The sequence below is a fragment of the Neophocaena asiaeorientalis genome, unplaced genomic scaffold (assembly GCF_003031525.2).
Source record: "Neophocaena asiaeorientalis asiaeorientalis breed wild unplaced genomic scaffold, Neophocaena_asiaeorientalis_V1.1 scaffold46, whole genome shotgun sequence".
Lineage (NCBI taxonomy): Eukaryota > Metazoa > Chordata > Mammalia > Artiodactyla > Phocoenidae > Neophocaena > Neophocaena asiaeorientalis.
In genome coordinates this window covers 4198822-4217377 of record NW_020175393.1, presented here as the reverse complement: position 1 = coordinate 4217377, position 18556 = coordinate 4198822, and the positions used below count along the sequence as shown (strand labels likewise).

General features: G+C 50.9%; 1 protein-coding gene across 2 annotated transcripts; it reads right to left on the bottom strand.

Annotated features, from left to right (window-relative positions):
- Positions 1-7611: 7611 nt before the first annotated feature.
- Positions 7612-15986, bottom strand: CDKN1A (cyclin dependent kinase inhibitor 1A). Of its 2 annotated transcripts, XM_024766386.1 has the most exons (4): positions 15907-15967; positions 14409-14482; positions 10665-11120; positions 7612-9126 (listed from the first exon to the last, which is right to left on the bottom strand). In XM_024766386.1, exons 3-4 carry the CDS (start codon positions 11107-11109, stop codon positions 9077-9079), a joined length of 495 nt encoding a protein of 164 aa, XP_024622154.1. In that variant the 5' UTR covers positions 11110-11120; positions 14409-14482; positions 15907-15967; the 3' UTR covers positions 7612-9076. The 2 variants fall into 2 exon arrangements, with proteins under 2 accessions (XP_024622154.1, XP_024622153.1); XM_024766385.1 differs by lacking the exon at positions 14409-14482 and having other exon boundaries at positions 15907-15986.
- Between the last annotated feature and the right edge of the window lie 2570 nt (positions 15987-18556).

The window sequence follows — 18556 nt, the reverse complement described above, 5'->3', positions numbered from 1 at the left end:
AGAAAAAAGTGTTTGTTTGTGGATGAAATTTATGCTATATAAATGCACATGCCATCATATATGTTTGTAAATGCATAGGATATTTGTGACAGAATAGACAAGAAACTGGTAGCAATGAGGGACATGTATCGGAATGGAGAAGGAGGGAGATTTATATTTCACTGTTTATTTTGTACCATCGTTAGACATTACCCATTCAAAAATGAATTTAATACAACTATAAAAAAATAAAATAAAATAAATTTAAGAATAATTGGTACATTATTTTAAGAATATTTTTTGTACATTTGTACATTCTCTCCTTCAAGAGAGAATGATGAAGGACATGTGGTAAAATGTTAACATTTAGGAACTGTTGGTGAAGGGCCTGTGGAAATGATTTTACTATTTTTGCAACCTTTTTGTATGTCTGAAACGATTTCAAAATAAAAAGATTTCAAAATTAATAAATTTAATTCCTAAATAAATAGATATTCTCACAACCAACCATCCTTTTCACCCCCTTCTTACCACTGAGAAATTGATACTCAGAGTTTCTGTGGCTTTATTGAGCTAAATAAAACACTGATTTTTTTTATTCAACAAATATTTATTGAGTGTCTAATATGAGCCAGCACTGAGGATACAAAAGTGAAAAAAAGGGCTTCCCTGGTGGCGCAGTGGTTGAGGGTCCGCCTGCCGATGCAGGGGACACGGGTTCATGCCCCGGTCCGGGAGGATCCCACATGCTGCGGAGCAGCTGGGCCCGTGAGCCGTGGCCGCTGAGCCTGCGCGTCCAGATCCTGTGCTCCGCAATGGGAGAGACCACAGCAGTGAGAGGGCCGCATACCGCAAAAAAAAAAAAAAAAGGGAAAAAAATAGGAAAAACACCATGTGTAATATAATGTCTGGTAGCAATAAGTGTTATGAAGAAAAGTAAAGCAGAGTGAAGGGATAGAATGGTGGATGGTATATTTCAGATAGGGGAGTGGTGGTCAGGGGAACCTTGTCTGAAGAGGTGATATTGGAATAGAGTATGTGAGGAAGAAGTTTTGGGAGAATTCCCTGGTCGTCTGGTGGTTAGGACTCCACGCTTCCACTGCAGGGGGCCCGGGTTCGATACCTGGTCGGGGGAACTAAGATCCCGCAAGCCTCATGGCCAAAAAGAAAAAAAAAAAGTTTTGGAAGAAGAATGTTCAGGGAGAGGAAACAGTGAGTGCAAAGGCCCTGAGGCAAGAGCTTGCTTTGTGTACATGAGGAGCAGTGAGGAGACCAGTATGGCTGGAGCAGGTAGTAGAGGGTAGAGTAAGATGAGGCCAGAGATGACAGACAGTGTGACCTGTAAGCCATGTAAGGACATGAGTTTTTGTTATAAGTGAGATGGAAGGCATTTGGAGGATGACATGATCCTGTGTCATGAAGTTTGAAAAGGATCCTGTGGCTGCTTTCATTGTGGAGAATAGACTGCATTAGGCAAAGGCAGAAAGAAGCAGGAGACCAGCGAGGAGGCTGTTACAATCATCCAGACAAGTGATGGCTTGGACCAGGAGGGCAGCCGTGAGGTGACTATGAGAGGCGACTGGACTCTGGATATATTCTGGAAGGAGGGCCAGCAGTGTTTGCTTCTGCATTTGGGCAATTGTGACAAATCCCGGACCTTTTTATCTCCAGCGAGGGACTCTCTCCACTTCTCTGAGAATAGAGTGAGTTTGGATTTTTAAAACCAAGTCCCCAGCATCTCAAGAAATCCCCAGTTCACTTTCCCCCACCCCCCACACCCCCACCTCCCAACAATGGAAATAAAGGGGCACAGAGGTGGCCGGGGGAGGTCACAGCCCTCTCTGATGGAACCTGAGTGTGACAGAGTCGAGTCTGTAGGTGACGAGAGCTCAGGCTGGCCTCGCCCTCCACACCAGGCAGAGGAAAAACCTGCCCATGAGCAGCTGACAGGAGGACATAGCCTGGTGCTAGGAAAAAAGTTAGATCCAGGCCTTTCTGGAAACAGTAGAACTAGTTTTAAAATAGTGTCACTGGACTGAGCTCAGAAACTAAATTTTACGGAAACCGAATGAATGAACAAGGATCAAAGACAGTGAGACCATTTTGTGAATGGGAAAGTTTCATGCTCACTAATTTTCAATTCCCTAAAGATGTTCGAATTCACTTCACAATTTGGTAAACCTTGAAGCAAGATACTCGCTGTTCCGGGGTGCAGTGGTGAGAACTGGGGCTCAAACTGGGAGACCTGGGTCCCCCTGCCTCCAGCTGCTGGCTCCAAACTATCTTTAGAGCAAGCTTAGGCGGGCTGGTGATCTCAGGGGAAAGCAAGGCCAGGGAACCAGTTTCAAAGTTGCATTTACACAGCATGCTTTACCTAAGACTGAGAAAACCTAAGTTACATCAAAGACTGAGGAGGGACACAGAAGGAGACAGGTGCCCTAAAGCCTCCTCTGAAGAGCTGTCATGGCAGCAGTGGCCCTGGGCGAGGCACTTCCCCTTTCTGGGTTACTGAGCAGGCGATATGACCTGGGTCATCAGCGTGAATATCCTGGTGCCCCACCACTTCATAGGGGTGTGACCTCAGGCAAGTGGCGTAAAGGTTTGTTGCCTCAATTTCTTATCTGTAAAACAGAGGCCATAATAGTGCCCACCTTGGTTGTGTATTGTAAGGATTCAGTGCTATATAAACCCACATAAAGCATTTGGAACCGTGTTAGGCAGATGATAATCAATGTCAGCTGTTGTGACTTTGTGGGTTTTTTTTGTTTTGTTTTGTTTTTGATGGTTTGTTTGTTTTTTTATTTTGCGGTATGTGGGCCTCTCACTGTTGTGGCCTCTCCTGTTGCGGAGCAACAGGCTCCAGACGCACAGGCTCAGCGGCCATGGCTCATGGGCACAGCCGCTCCGCAGCATGTGGGAACTTCCCGGACCGGGGCACGAACCCGTGTCCCCTACATCGGCAGGCGGACTCTCAACCAACTGCACCACCAGGGAAGCCCAGCTGTTGTTACTTTTGTGCTTGTTAATAGGAGACTGAGAGAACCTCCAACTTCTCCATCCTAGCAATTTGCAGGTGGCCTTGTTCACACGCCAGACTGGTTGTTGAATGATGAGGGGCAGTGAAGTGAGAGCTGGGATGGGGGGGGGCGGGCGGATAGGGTTGAGGATTGGGGCTGGGGTGGAGTTTGGGAGACAAATGCTCAGGTCAAGACGGAAATTCAAGCCGCAGTGAATCATTCAAAAAATATGTATTGAGCACCTATGATATGCTGGGAACTTTCTAGGTGTTGGGATACAGCAGTGAATACAAGAGGCAAAGACCAACCCTCAGGGTGCTCGTGTTTCTGTAAGCTGGGTGGGAGGGGGTAAAGCTGCAGTGATTTTTGCCAGCTTGCTCACCTGGGCCCTAGGCTGGCTGAAGCGCAGTTATAGCAGCCACTGCTGATGCCCCACCTGCATCCCCAGGCCCATGTCTGTGTTCACTGGAAGTTGTGGTTAATAGTTCCTGACAGGGATATAGCTTCTCACCTCAAATGCTTGCATCCTTCTCATTTTCTCTGGCATCACAGGAACTAGATCCACCCAGGGAGCAACCTGAACTTGCTCCTGGAGGCTGCCCTCAGTCAGCCATGGCTGGCGTCAGTGGTTAAGTACCTGAGAGATACCCAGGCAAGTACCCCCAGGGACAATCCTAGGGCGCGTTCCACACTGTCTCCTCAGACCTCCCAGGTGGACACAGCAGAACTTGCTCACCAGCACCTCCGGTGGCTTTCTCCTTTCCTGTCCCGCACTCTCCGCTCTCCCACTTGTGCTTCCAGGACCACCTCCCAAGTAAACCACCTACACACACGTCCTTGTCTCAGGTTGCTTTTGAGGGAAAAAAGTCTAAGTTGGTAGCAGAAATGGCATGTGGGCTTCTGAAAATGGATCCCTCACCAGTGAGATGACAATGGAGGCCCGATGCCAGCAGTGAGTGGGGCGGTGACAACCCCCAACCCCACGTAGGCTGCAGCCTCATGGTGACAGAGACCCAGCTGTGGGAGGCGGACGGGGGAGAGGTACAGAAAGATATGGGGCCATGGTAATTATGAGGATTGCAGGGCTGGCTGGCTTCTGTTGACTGCCCTAGAAGTCTTGAAGAAGGAGAATCACAGACTCAACTCAGGGCAGGCTGTGTGGGACAGGAGACCCCCATCAGAGCATTCTAAATGGCCCTCATCTCCTGTGGCCCAAGAGCAGTCTGTGCTGATAATCAGCCCCAGGATCTAGTATAAAGGTGGTGGAGCTACGAGAGAGACCGGATGTACAGCCGCAGCTGGCAAGGAAAGAGTGGGGTGCTTGGTCCTGGAATGGAGATGTTTGTATGGATGAACCTTATACTCCCAGGTTCCCCTGAGCCCTCCAGGCCTGCAGAATGCCCCCTCCCTCTCTAGAGGAGAACACTCTCCCATCACATGAAGATTCACCCCACCTCCCCTCTCTGCCTCTAGACAAGAGTCAGCAAAACACCTTAAGGACAAGAGAGTAAATATTTTAGGTTTGTGGGCCAAGTGATCTCTGTCGCAACCACTCATTTCTGCTTTTGTACTACTTAAAGTGCAAAAACAGCCATAGGCAACAAGCAAATGGGTGTGTCTACATTGAAGTAAAACTTTATACCAAAATGGTCAGTTGGTCCACAGAGTAGGGGTTTGCCAGCCACTTCTCTTAGACCAAAAATTGGGTCAGGTCTCAGCATTGCCCAAGCAGGAAAGTACAGTCCCTGCTACTGGAGGAAACAACTTAGCAAAAAGCTACAGGTGTGGCTGGTATGTATTGATAGGAGCAGGGAAACACATGGAAGAGATCTCAGGGGTATGGGACTGGGGCTGGGGGAGATGAGGAATACAAGGTGGCTAAAGAGAGTGTTTATTGAGGCCTCTCTCTTGATTCACGATTAAACATCCTGGGGAATTCCCTGGCAGTCCAGTGGTTAGGGCTCTGTGCTCTCACTGCCTAGGGCCTGGGTTCAATTCCTGGTCGGGGAACTAAGATCCCACAGCCATGCAGTGCGGCTCCCTCTCGGAGTCCGATGAGTCCAATGAGTCTGTGGCTATTTCCTAGCCCCTGAATGCAAATTGGTGTGCATGTACTTAGCAGCTAACAGAACCCTCACATTGGTTCCCTAATCTGTGGAATAAGAGCCATTAGGGAAAGGACTGAGTAGCAGTCTCTTAAGTTATCCCACTGGTCAAGATAGTAAATCAGAAGCAATACCACATCCCTGGTGGAATTACAAAGGTTAGTCCTACCTTCAAAAACGTAAAGGACACAGAGTGTTTCCCAATCTACCCCCCCATCTTGCTCTTACAGAAACCAAATGTAACATGGTGATTGATGATTATCCATGAGGCAGCCCTAATTGCAGCCATTATATCAGATATGGTATCTTTACTAGAATAGTCTCCACGGCCTCTGACTGTAAGAAGCTAATAATATGGCCAATGCATTCTTTCCAATCCATATCATAAAAGCAGATCAAAAGTGTGTCATGAGGACTTCCCTGGTGGCGTAGTGGTTAAGAATCTGCCTGCTAATGCAGGGGACACAGGTTCGAGCCCTGGTCCGGGAAGATCCCACATGCCACAGAGCAACTAAGCCCATGTGCCACACTACTAAGCCTGCTCTCTAGAGCCCGCGAGCCACAACTTCTGAAGCCTGCTCACCACAACTACTGAAGTCTGCACACCTAGAGCCCGTGCTCCGCAACAAGAGAAGCCACCACGATGAGAAGCCCATGCACCGCAACAAAGAGTAGACCCCACTCACCACAACTAGAGAAAGCCCATGCGCAGCAACGAAGACAAAGCCCAACACAACCAAAAAAAAAGTGGGTCATGACCACATTCCCCACAAAAATTCAGAAACCTATCACGTTAGTTTTTTTTAAAATAAATTTATTTGTTTGTTTTTAGTTTTGGCTGTGTTGGGTCTTCGTTGCTGTGCGTGGGCTTTCTCTAGTTGTGGTGAGCGGAGGCTACTCTGTTGCAGTGCACAGGCTTCTCACTGCGGTGGCTTCTCTTGTTGTGGAAGGCAGACTCTAGGCACACCGGCTTCAGTAGTTGTGGCACACAGGCTTAGTTGCTCCACGGCATGTGGGATCTTCCTGGGCCAGGGCTCGAACCTCTGTCCCTTGCATTGGCAGACAGTTTCTTAACCACTGCACCACCAGGGAAGCCCCGTTAGTTAAGTTTTAAATGGTCAAATGAGTTGGGGCATGCTGAGACACTCCCTCTATAGTAAAGGACAAGTTATTATACTGTGGACATCCTACCACTAAAAAGATGCATAGCGCTGGTGGCCAATAAGGGTTTTGGAGGCAGTATACTAAATACTGATCCAGCCCATATATTCTCTGACTTGTTTAAGTGGAGTCCAGAGCAAAAGAGGCTCTGCAATAGGTCCTTGATATGCGGCAAGCTCTTGGGATGTATGACCCAGCATATCCCACGATACTAGAAATATCCATGGGCAATAAGTAAACAGTGTAAAGTCTCCAAAAGCCCCAATGGCAGAGCCTCATCTCAGACCCCTAGGATTCTGGAGCAAAGCCACGCCCTGTACAGCAGAGAATTGTTCAGCATTTGCAAAGTAGTTCTTGACCAAATTGCACAATCCAGAGCAAACAGATCATTATTGTTTTAAGCTACTAAGTCTTAGGGTTGTTAACTATGAATAGGTAATCAGAAGATGCAGTAAGAGTACTTTGTTCTTTTTAATGTCATATAGTATTCCACTATATACAGATACCACAACTTATGTATCTTTTCTTATGTTATGGACATTTAGGTTGTTTCTGGTTTGGCTGTGTTATGAATAATGCTGCTATGAACATGTCTTTTGGCAGAAATGTGTACTCATTTCTCTTGAGAACAAACCTAAGAATAGAATTCCTGGTCACGGGGCAGGCATGAGGGAAGGCATCTTCAGGAGATATTGCCAAAGAGTTTTCCAAAGTAGTTAAAATAGTTTATAGTTCCATCAGAAGGTATAAGAGTTCCAGTTGCTCCATATCCTTGCCAACGTTTGGCATTGTCAGTCTTTTTCATCTTAGTCATTCTGGTAGGTGTGTATCTTATTGTGGTTTTAATTTGCATTTCCCTGATGAGTAACAATATATTCTTTACTAAAAAAACCACACACACAAGAAACCAAAATGTTGACAGTGGCACTCTACAGAGGTGTGATGATTTATTATTTTGTTTTGTTATTGTTGTCTGCTTTTTGTTCTGTAGTCTTGGTCTTTCTATTTGCTAAGCTTTCTGCATTTTTAAAATTTAAGTGCTTAATTTTTTAAATTATAAAAGCAATCCAGGGCTTCCCTGGTGGTGCAGTGGTTGAGAGTCCGCCTGCCGATGCAGGGGACATGGGTTCGTGCCCCGGTCTGGGAAGATCCCACATGCCGCAGAGCGGCTGGGCCCGTGAGCCATGGCTGCTGAGCCTGCGCATCCGGAGCCTGTGCTCCGCAACGGGAGAGGCCACAGCAGTGATAGGCCCGCGTACCGCAAAAAAAAAAAAAAAATTCCAAAAAACCTCCACCTACTTGTTCTTATAAATACCAAGGTATATTGACGACAACAGTAATATTACAAGTGAAGTCACCAGAAATATTTATTGAGCACCTACTGTATATCCAGCACTGTGGGAGGGGCTTTGAAGGACACAGGGCAGTACAGGACTCATTCTCTGCCCTTGAGAGGTTTACAGTCTAGGTGGAGACAGAAGAACCAGGACATACGGGAGCCAGGAGTAAACAGTCCAGGCCAGGATGTTACAGGAGCTGGAAGGTGTCTGGGGTCAGAGCCACCAAGTGGTTCAGTGCCAGGAAAGACAACAACTCACAGCTCCCGGGCCCATATCCACCCACTTAGTGCGCCCTATCCATAGCCTCTACTCCCGCCATCATAAAACGCCTAACTCCTTGTTCAGTTGCTATTCAAAGTGCAATGAAATGGGGGAGGGGTGGGGCAAATGGAAAATGTCCTTGGATGAGTTCCAGGGGCTGGCATCACAATCTCCCTCCTGCTTCTCACCCACATACCCCTCACATAGAGAGATCCCCATTCAAGGAGGCCTGTCTGACCATCCAGGACCACCACCCCAAGAGCTAAGAGGAGGGGGTGGTCACTGCTTGAGCTGCCTGAGGTAGAACTGGGGAACCCTACTTCTAGCATGCCCCTTCCCCTTCCAGTCCACTGAGTTGGGGGACAGGCACCCCGGAGTTGCCACCCAGGGCTGAGAAGGTACAAAAGGGAAAGGACATGGAGGAAGGGAGAGGAGCAGAGAGGGACTGAGAGCCCAGCTGGGAAAGAGGGGCCTCTGGGGCCCCTAGAAAAGTGCAGGGGAAGGCGAAGCCAAACACTGAGGCCGGCTCCCCCATGGGTGGAGGGGAGGTGGGGTGGTCTGCTACGGGACCCGACCTTCCCCACGCCTTCACGGGACCGAGGGGGTTATCAAGGGCCACGAGGGTATCAAATCCCCAGCCCTGTTCCAGGCTGTGCCCACTTCAAGGTCACCCTGCCCAACCTTAGAGGGGAGTGAGGGGACCTCAAAGTTTTGATGATGCCCCCCACTCTGTTGGGTCCCCTTCAAAGTGCTATCTGTTCACTTCTCAAATTACAAGGAATTCAGGTCTGAGAATGCGGGAAAGGGGCAGAATTTTGTAATACCCATCAGACGGTGAGGGGAGGGAGCCAGGTACCTCCAGAGAGTACCACCCAGCGGGTGAGGGTCGTGCCAGCCTCACCGTACCTCAGGGAGAGAGGAAATGGACAGCAAAGGGTGAGGAGGGCTTAAATAATAGTTCACATAATAAAAATACCTAGCACTCTAATAAGCCTATTTTTCTGCTACCTAATTTTTTTTTAAATAATTCTAATGCCAGAGGCTGGGGGTATGAGGAGGGTGGGGGCAAGCAGGGTATATACATGAGGAGGAGTTTAAATTAAAACACAAATAATAATTAAGACACACAAACTGAAGGAATCAGGCAAAAGATGTAGAAGAGGCCTACAGTGGCCTCCTTGTTTCCAGGATGACCTAGCTTCCAGCGGCTGGGTTAGGGCTTCCTCTTGGAGCTGATCAGCCGGCGTTTAGAGTGATAGAAATCTGAGGAGAGAGAACAGAAGTCAGCCAGGCCAGGAGGAAGAGGGCCCAGCAGAACCACCCATCCAACGTAAACTGCAGAGGGGCCAGGGACCCCTCCCCAGGGCCAGAGGGACACACTGCCAAGTACAGGGAAGAACTCTGGCAACTTCTGGCCCATCTCCCAGAGGAGCATTTCCAGAGCATCCCACCACGCTTCACAGATGTGATTAATAATAGGACTTATGCCCATGGGCCGGCTGTAAGCCAACCTGCCCTATACAGTAGCCACTAATCCTATGTGGTTATTTAAATTAACTAACGTTAAACAAAATGAAAAATTCAATTCCTCGGTCACACTAGCCAGATGTCAAGTACTTGGCGGCCATGTGTGGCCAGCGGCACTGGACATTTGCATCTTTACAGAGTTCTATCGGAGAGCACTGCTCTGGGGATTGCATTAGATAATCTATGAAAAGTGTTCTGCACAATGCCTGGGCTGTATAAAGTTAGCTATTTTATTATTATTATCATTATCAGTATTGTTAGTTCTGACCCAGCTGCAAATTAGCTGTGGGATTCTTGGCTGCATCTCTCCAAGCCTCATTTTCCTCACCTATAAAATGAGGATAACACTGGTATGGTGCTCTGAGGATTAAATGAAATGCTCTCTAAAAGACTTTGGTTGATGGGGAATTCCCTGGCGGTCCAGTGGTTAGGACTCCACGCTTTCACTGCCAAGGGCCCAGGTCCAATCCTTGGTCAGTGAACTAAGATCCTGCAAGCCGTGCATGGTGAAGCCAAAAAATAATAATAACAGTAATAATAATAAAATTTTAAAGTAAAAAATTAAAAAAAAAAGACTTTGGTCGAAGGCCTGGCAAAAGACTTTGGTCGAAGGCCTGGCATATTTAGTGTTCAAATGTCAGTATCATTCATTCAGTTTTCCTCAAGCACCTGCTATGTGTCAGATACCATCCTAGGTGCTGAGGATTCAGCAATGAACAACAGAGCTACAGATTCCTTTCTTGTGGAGATAATATCCTAGTTGGGGAGATGGACAATATCAAGATAAGGAAGTAGCTGTTGATAGTTTAAAAAGTGCCAAAAAGAGAAAAATAGGCAGGGAAGGGGGGCTGGAGGTGTGTATGTGTGTTGGGGAAGGGGAGTTAAGTTTGAATAGGACAGCCAGGAAATTCTCATTAGCTTTCTCTCCACTGCAAATTCATTGCGGGACCTTAGGCAAATCATTCTACCTCTCTCGGCCTTGTTTCTTTGCCTACAGAAGGATGGCAAGAATGTCTTATGGTATAGGATTGCTATAAGGACTGAAAGAAATCTAGAAACTTAGCAAATGGCTTGGCATATAATCAATGTTCCAAATAAATGTTAGCTGGTTGTTCTTGGCAGCAGGCTAGCTGTGTGACCTCAGGCAAGTTACTTCTCCTCTCTGGGCCTGTTTCCCACTCCAAGGTATGAGAAAGCTGGGTCAGATAGTTCAGCCCCTGCACCATGAATTCTGGGAGTCTTGATCCCTTGCACTTCTCTGCACTTGTCCTCACCTGTCATGCTGGTCTGTCGCCGTTTTCGTCCCTGGGAGGTGCCCGGCCCTCCCGGGGACCCCTCAGACCGCTCTGGGGAGCGAGGCACGAGGGTGCAGGACAGTGACAGGTCCACGTGGTCCTCCTGAGATGTCCCCTGCAGCAGGGCAGATGAGGTGCTCGGCCACTTGCCCCCTCCCAGGTCGTCCCGGGTCCCCCGGGGCCCTGCAGGCAGGTAGAGCTTGGGCAGGCCAAGGCCCCTCATGCGCTCCCAGGCGAAGTCACCCTCCAGAGGTGTCTCCGTGACAAAGTCGAAGTTCCATCGCTCTCGGGCCTCCTGCACGCAGCTGGCCATCAGGGCGTCGCAGTCCCGGCGCAGCTGCTCACTGTCCACCGGGCCAAAGAGGCGGCGGCACGCCTTGCTGCCGCGTGGGATCTGATGGGCATCCCTGGATGGCTCTGACATGGTGCCTGCAGCTGGAACACAAGTAAGACCCTGGTCACCGGAGAAATCAGACCCTCCCTTACCCGGCCGTGCTTCACTCTGTAACCTCAGGCGAGGTCTTCTTACTAGAATGTGAGGTGAGACAATCACTCTGGTTCCTTCCAGCTAATTTTCCCCCACTTCCCTCCCACAGGCTCTCCCAACACCCCAGCAACACACACAGGGTTGGGGCAGAGCTCAGCCAGCCTGGCACCCCAAGGTCACTGGGGAAGTGGGCAGTTGAAGGGCAAGTTTATGTATGTCAACAAAGGCAGGTTTATTGCAATAGCAGGGATCAGGGTCCTGTTTACCACCAGGTATTATCAGGTAAAATCAATTTGTTTTCCCCCCTGAGGTGTCCCTCATGGGTGTGAATGCCCCAAGTCTGTGTGAATTGCCAGAGTCCAGCAGTTTCCTAACCCCAGACCTGGCCAGGAGGTCAATTCCCAAGTAAGTGGACAGCTCCTCGAGCCTCCTGAAACCCTCCATCTAGATGCTCATGTGGAGTAATCCTGCTCAGCTACTTAAAACCACCCTGGACTTTGGGGTAAAAAACACCTGGGTTCTAGGGCTTCCCTGGTGGCGCAGTGGTTGAGAATCTGCCTGCTAATGCAGGGGACACAGGTTCGAGCCCTGGTCTGAGAGGATCCCACATGCCGCGGAGCAACTAAGCCTGTGAGCCACAACTACTGAGCCTGCGCGTCTGGAGCCTGTGCTCCACAACAGGAGAGGCCGCGACAGTGAGAGGCCCGCGCACCGCGATGAAGAGTGGCCCCGCTTGCCACAACTAGAGAAAGCCCTCGCACAGAAATGAGGACCCAACACAGCAAAGATAAATAAATTAATTAATAAACTCCTACCCCCAACATCTTCTAAAAAAAAAATAAATAAATAAAAATAAAAACACCTAGTCCTAGCTCTGCCACTTACTATCTCAACTTTAAAAAAGTCACTTAATGTCTTTCGGCCTCAATTTCCTCATCTGTAAAATGGGACTGCATGCAAGTCTAAAGCAGGGCTGTAGAAGCATGTTCAAGCAGTTGATCCATGGGTCCCTCCAGGCAAGGCAGATGGAACAGAGTTGGGAGGCTGTATCTTGGTGGTTAAAAGTGAGGGCTCTGGAACCAGGCCACCTGGGTTGGAATCCAGGCTCTGCTGGGTGAACCTGGACAAGTGGCTTAACTTCTCTGGGCTCTATTTTCCTCATCTATAAAATGGAGACAGCAATAGTGAATGTTTCAGAGGACAGATGTGAGGATTAACTGAGTTAATGTAGATAATGTGCTTAGAGCAGTACCTAGTATATAGAAGCACTTGGAAAATATTATTATTATTTCTCTCTCTGCCTTTAGTTCTGCCTGAGTTCCTCCCCATCACTCCACCTGGGCCACTGCCTCCTTCAGACAGCAGCTGACAGGTGTTGTGCGCTGAGGGCCTTTCCCAAGGATGTCATCATGCAGGCAGCCTGGGGGTGAGGAGCAGCTAGGCAGGGCAGGGCAGGGAGATGACTTCTCCCAGGCTGAGCCACATCCTGCCAGGCACATGAGGTGACCTGAAGTCTAGACAACATGAAAGCCCCTGCCCCATTTTGCCTGCGTCCAAAGAACCCATTTTTCAGGCAAAGAAAATTAAAGGCACCCATCTACCTGGTTCCTCTCCTCCCACTTCAGGAGAGGGAAAACTAAGGATGAGTTTGCCCGTGAGGGAGTGCTGGCACCTACCTGCCCTGCTCCGGCCTGACTCCAGGATTAGCTTCTGCATGACCTTGACAGGGACTGGGTTTTCTGGGGACAAGTCCTGCTTTGCAGGTTCTGAGGGTGAAAGCTCTGCTGAGTGACCTCCTGGGACAGGAAGCCCTGAACCCACACTACACCTACCCCTCCACACTCCACCTCTTACAGTGAGTGGAGCCCACAACGCAATGTCTCAGCTGATAGGAGAGGGGAGGCACTAGGTGACCTCAGATCAAGTTAAAAGGGCAGGAGTTATGAGACTTGTCCCAAAACCACACAGTTAAAAGGATCAAGGGCCACTGCCACATAGAGAGGGGTAACATAGTGCAGTGGGCAAAGCCCACAAATAACCTTTGCTCACTCTCTTCAGGGCAAGGATTGAGATTTATTTTTATATTTTATGTGCCAAGGCCTGTTCTAAGAAGTTTACAAATATTTTCTGAAAAAGTGAGTACATTAGCTCTTTTACCGAAGAGGTAACCAAGGTTCAGAGAAGTTAAGTAACTTTCCCAAGGTCACACCGCTCACAAGTGGCACAGCCAGGATTTGAACCCAGGCCTGAACGCCCTGGGTTCTGTGCTCTGGTGTTGAACCCTACTCCCTCTCTAATTTTGAGGTTTCTTAACCAGAGAGCCACTTGAGCTTTTTCAAAATGTAGACTGACAGGCCCCTCCTTCCCCAGACCAATTAAATTCAAATGTTTGACAGCTCTCCAGATGGGCATGTTTGGGGTGCCAGCCAAGAGGGGACACACAGAACGTCCTGAATACACTATGGATCTCAGTTCTTCATTGGTACATGGAGGAGAAGCCCACCTAGGGCTTTATCAGGGAGCTAGATATTCTCTAGCTTCTAGGAGCTGAAGATGGGACCAGAATCCCGGCAGGGACCCTCTCTACTTCTGCTACCCCTTCCCTTACGGCTCTCATAGGCTCCCCACCAAAATCTTCTCTCATGCCCATTATTATAACTCGCACCTCAGAGAAAACAAACAAAAACCCTTGTTTTACAAACAAGTAACTAAGAATAGCTTCCTTTGTTGGCCTTCCTGCCTTCGACTTCAACCATATTTTCATACTCAAATAAATGGTAAGCTCTCAGTAAACACTGCTGAACCAATAGGGTACTCTTTTTAAGAGGCGGGGGAGCGACCTCAGATCAGCACTGGAATAGCGGCGGGAAGCAAAGGCGGGTGAAGCCTCCTTCCGCGGGAAGGCGTGTTTGCTATTAGCGCTGGGGCCAGAAGGGGGCGCTGGTCTACAGGAAATCACGCGCGGGACGGGAGGTGCGTGGGCAGAGCCTGGGACAGCGGCAGGGAGTTGTGATGAGTCAGTTTCCTGCAAAGAGCTCCCAGCCCGCCAAAACTTCGCTTCCACTCCGGCTGCACGTCACCCCAGGGTGAGGAGGGGGAGCGGGAGGGGGAGCGGGAGCCGCGAACACGTCACGCTGAGCCAGCTAGGCTTCCAAAACCCCCGCCACTGTTGGGAAACCGCGCGCTCTCGCGCCGTCTCTTGTGACACACGCGCGCGCGCGCACACACACACACACCGCAAGCACAGGCGCGCCGAGATCTGGTCCCTCCACCTTATCTCCACGCCCAAAGCAGGGGATGAGTCAGATCCCTGGAAAATAAAAATAGACGGGAGCAATGAAAACAAAACCGCTCTTAAGTCCTCCCCGAAACGCAACGTGGAGGAAGGGAAGGAAGGAGGGAGCTGCCTGGGCGCCCTAAAGTACCAAACCAGTTCCAAGATTCTCGTCCCCACGGGGAGGCGCGTGTCCCCCGGGGGCCCCTGACAAGGCAGACAAGGCGGACGCACCGTGGTCCGCGCTGGGCGGCGGCGCCCGAAGGGCGACTCGCCCTCCTGCTCAGCCGTGTCGCCCTCGGAGAGGGAATTCTGGACTAGGTTGGGGGCGCCCGGAGCCCCCGAATGCAGGCGACGGAGGTTCGGAGCGGCGTCGCACCCCGAAGCCCCATCCCTAAAAGACACGACCCCTTACCCGCTTCCTCCCTTGACGGGGGCTGTGTGCCCCGCCGCCCCGCAGAGCAGGGCTCGGCCCCCGCCCCTGAATCCGTCCGTCCGACCCAAGGGCAGGCTGGGCCGGGGTTCTCCCGGCAGCGGTGGGAGAGAGGGAGGTCCGGTTTCTGCGCTTCCCTAACTGACTGGCTGGCGCAAGCCCACTCAGCGCCGGGCCGCGGCTCCGGGTTCTCGAGGGCGCGCCGCGGGGCGGGGACCGGACACCCGGTCCTGGACCTCCTGGTGTCCCGGCTTCCCTGGGAACACTCTGTGCCAGCCAAATAGGTCACTGTGCTGATGGGGGGACAGAGACCGTGGAGAGGCAGGGAAGGAGACTTCTGGGGGAGCAGACGTCTCCCAGCCCTGGCGGGGATCTGACCTCACCCGGCCCCGTTCCCTGGGGTCTTCTTGTCACCGTGAGTCACCTCCTCGCTAGCCCTTAAGGGACGTGTCCCGACACGTTCCCAAGGGCCGGAGACACAGCCCGCGCTGACCTCAGCGCCCAGCCTATTGGCAGACACGGCAGCGTTGGGGACCGAGACCTCGGTTCTGGGCCGGGATGGCACCGATTGGATCCGAGAGCCGCCCGGGAGCGGATCCCAGATGAACCTGCTCGGCTTTCCCCACCCCTCCCGGACCCCTCCGCGGACAGGGCTTCATCCCCACACCGCAAGCGCACCAAGCCTGGGACCCCGAGCTCACCCTCCGCCCGGTCCACGCCGTCCCTCGCCCCAGCTGAGCTTCAAACGGAGGGAGCGTGGCGGGGATCTCTGAAATTAGTGCTCCCTCTCCCCGCCCGGAATCTCCGACACATCCCGGCCCCTGTCCCACGCGCACATATAGACTCGGGTGTGCGCAAAACCGAGCCCCAAGCACGGACCCACGCACCCCATTCACCTGTGAACACAGTACACACACGCCGCTGCGGACATACACCCACGGAGGTGCGCGGACACACACGCGCACACGCTCGGCTCAGCTCAGAGCCGCAGCCCGGGATTCGCTCTTGCCTGCCCTGGCTCTCTCACCTCCTCTGAGGGTCTCGGTGTCTCAGTGAATCCGCGCCCAGCTCCTCGTCGCCCAGCTACCAACTCGGGCAGCTGCTCACACCTAAGCTGGCGCCGCCTGCGCTCCCCTTATAAAAGGGCTGGAGGCGGGACCTGCTGCTCCGCCCACAGAGCGCCGGGGACCGGCCTCTGGGGGGACAACTGCGGCTCCCGTGCGCTCGCAACAGCGCTCTGGAAACCTCTGCGGCCACCCTCGCGTGCTGCAGGAGGGCGCTTCCCTCCTCCCCACTACCCGCGCCTGGGTTTGTATGCTTGACACATTTCCCCACGAACTGAGCTCCAAATCTGTTTTTTTCAGTTGGGGAGTGAGTTGCCGCTCCTCCGGAGGGGACGACATTGTTAGGACAGGACCGAGGAGCCCCCTCTCTGGCCCACCACCAACTGACTCTGGGCAAGGGTTTACCCAAAGTAGTTGAATAGACTATGAGGAGTGTCATTAATAAATAAAAATCCTTAAATAATTTAAAAAAAACCACCTCACTTTGCAATTCCCAGAAAAGCCCCACTACACCACCTCTATTCCCATGGATTCCTCACTACACCACCTCTGCCCATTACCTGAGGCACCCAGAGACCCCAGTGAAGCATTCTTGGAGGCCAGAAAGGATTCAATTCCCTTTATTTCACAGATAAGGAAACCGAGGCCCACAGAACTAAAGGGATGAGAAGTTATTTGTCAAATGCTCCAGGGAAGAGAGGACTGGGCACACTGCTAAGAAAGGGCCAACCTGGTCTCCAAGGGAAATGGGACACTGAACTAACTTTCCCACCCCCTCGTCCTCACTCCCTACACCCACCTCCCTCTCCCCTCAGCAGAAGAAAGTTCTGTGATTGCAGCAGATTTGATGGCTAGGAAGGGGAGAAAGATTTGGTGGGTGAGTTAGCTCCTGGGTAGTCCCCACACAGCCCACATACGCTGCTGGGAAACTGAGGCTCAGAGTTCAGTGGCCTGACTCATAACACAGCAAATAAATGGTGATGGCTGGAACATAGGCCTTTTGTCTCTCATCCAGAGCCCTCTGCTTGTTGCCCTCTCTGTTTCAGTGGCTCTAGAATGAGGGAAATGCCCTGCACCCCTCATTTCGAGGCAGTATACTGAGGCAGTATACTGATGAAAGACAATTCTGGAAACGTCCACTGGTGCTTCTGACAGATCCAAAAGCAAGTGAGGTGCCCCGCTGTTCCATACCCCTAGCCCCACTTGCACCCCACCTTTGCTTCCTTCCTTCACCTAAAACATTTGCAGTTTCTCCTTTTAAAAAATTGCAGAGAACAGAGTGTTAATCTGAACAGAAATCTACTAAGAAATAGAATCCAGGCTTGGAACAGCTACAATTACTGACATCTAGGGCTGTTCAGTGTCTGGAAATCTCTGCCCAGACATGCCCAGTCTATTTCCTCTAATGCAGCTGACCTCAGGGAAGACAGGCCTCCTTCTCCTCTACTGCTGGGACAAGAGCCTGGGTAGGGGTGGGAGGGCACATTACCAGACCCCCTTGCCTACCTAATTTTGGAATCAGGCCAGGACTTCAGAAGGACCTCAAAAAGGCCAAGACCCCAGGACCAGCCTCCTTCTCCCCCAGTTCCACCCTCCCCACCTCCAACACACCGACCCCAGGACCAGCCTCCTTCTCCCCCAGTTCCACCCTCCCCACCTCCAACACACCCGTACCCACACCACCCAAAGGCTGGGTTGTCAAATGTCCAGCAGAAGACGGGCATATCCTCCAACTGCCTTGAATCCCCTTGGCTTTCAGACATTTCAAATAGACTTGACATTGTCTGTCTGTTTACTTTGGGAAAAAAATTTAATGAAGGCTTGTATTGAATTATTTAAAGTTTTGTGGTCCTGAGCTTCACAATGAAATAATTCTTTTTGTTGTTTTTGTTGGGAAGTGAATTTTTTTTTATAACTTCTAGCTCACCACCACCACCACAACAGAATTCAACAAATATTTATTAAGCACCTACTGAGTGTCTAGTGCTGTTCAGCACTTAAAAAAAAAAGTTTCCAACCATACACTTGAATGTGTAGCCAGGTATGCTCTTAAAGGAGGACTTCTGCCCTGAAGAAGCAAAGAAGCAGGTTGTTAGAAGCCACATGCAAGATCTAACTCCCAAAACACACACACACACACACACACACACACACACACACACACACACACACACACACACACACTATCCCAGGCCAGTCCCAAGGGATCTGCTGCAAATCACATATTCTGTTCAGAGGAACTCAGACCACGGTCTCCCTAGGGTCTCTGGGGGTCTCCTGTCTCCTACCACCCCCCTCTTCTCTGAAAGCAGGAAGCCCCAAGGACAAAACAGCCACCAGCTTCTTCTATGCCAGGGCTCAACATGTTAGGACATGTTCCTGAGGGCCTGAATGCTAGTCAGGACCACAGCCTGCTGCCCGGGCCTGCTCCCAAGGAAGCAGGCAGCTTAGGGATGTAGGGAGACTCAGCCTGAGAGACCGGAGGATCCAGGTTAGCCCCCATCCAGGAGGGACGTGATGACGGAAAGGAAAGGTAGAAGCCCTAGCCTGAAGAAGGAGGATGTGAGGAAGGCTCAATGGTGGCCACAGGAGCTGCCCAGGAAGCAGGGGGAA

Bases quoted from the DNA above. Each gene is read 5' to 3' on its own strand.
- CDKN1A (XM_024766385.1), bottom strand. From the start codon at position 11,109: ATGTCAGAGCCATCCAGGGATGCCCATCAGATCCCACGCGGCAGCAAG. The intron at 9,127-10,664 runs GTGAGGACAAGT...CTCTCTCCTCAG, and splicing joins GCGACAGACCAGCATGACAG to ATTTCTATCACTCTAAACGC.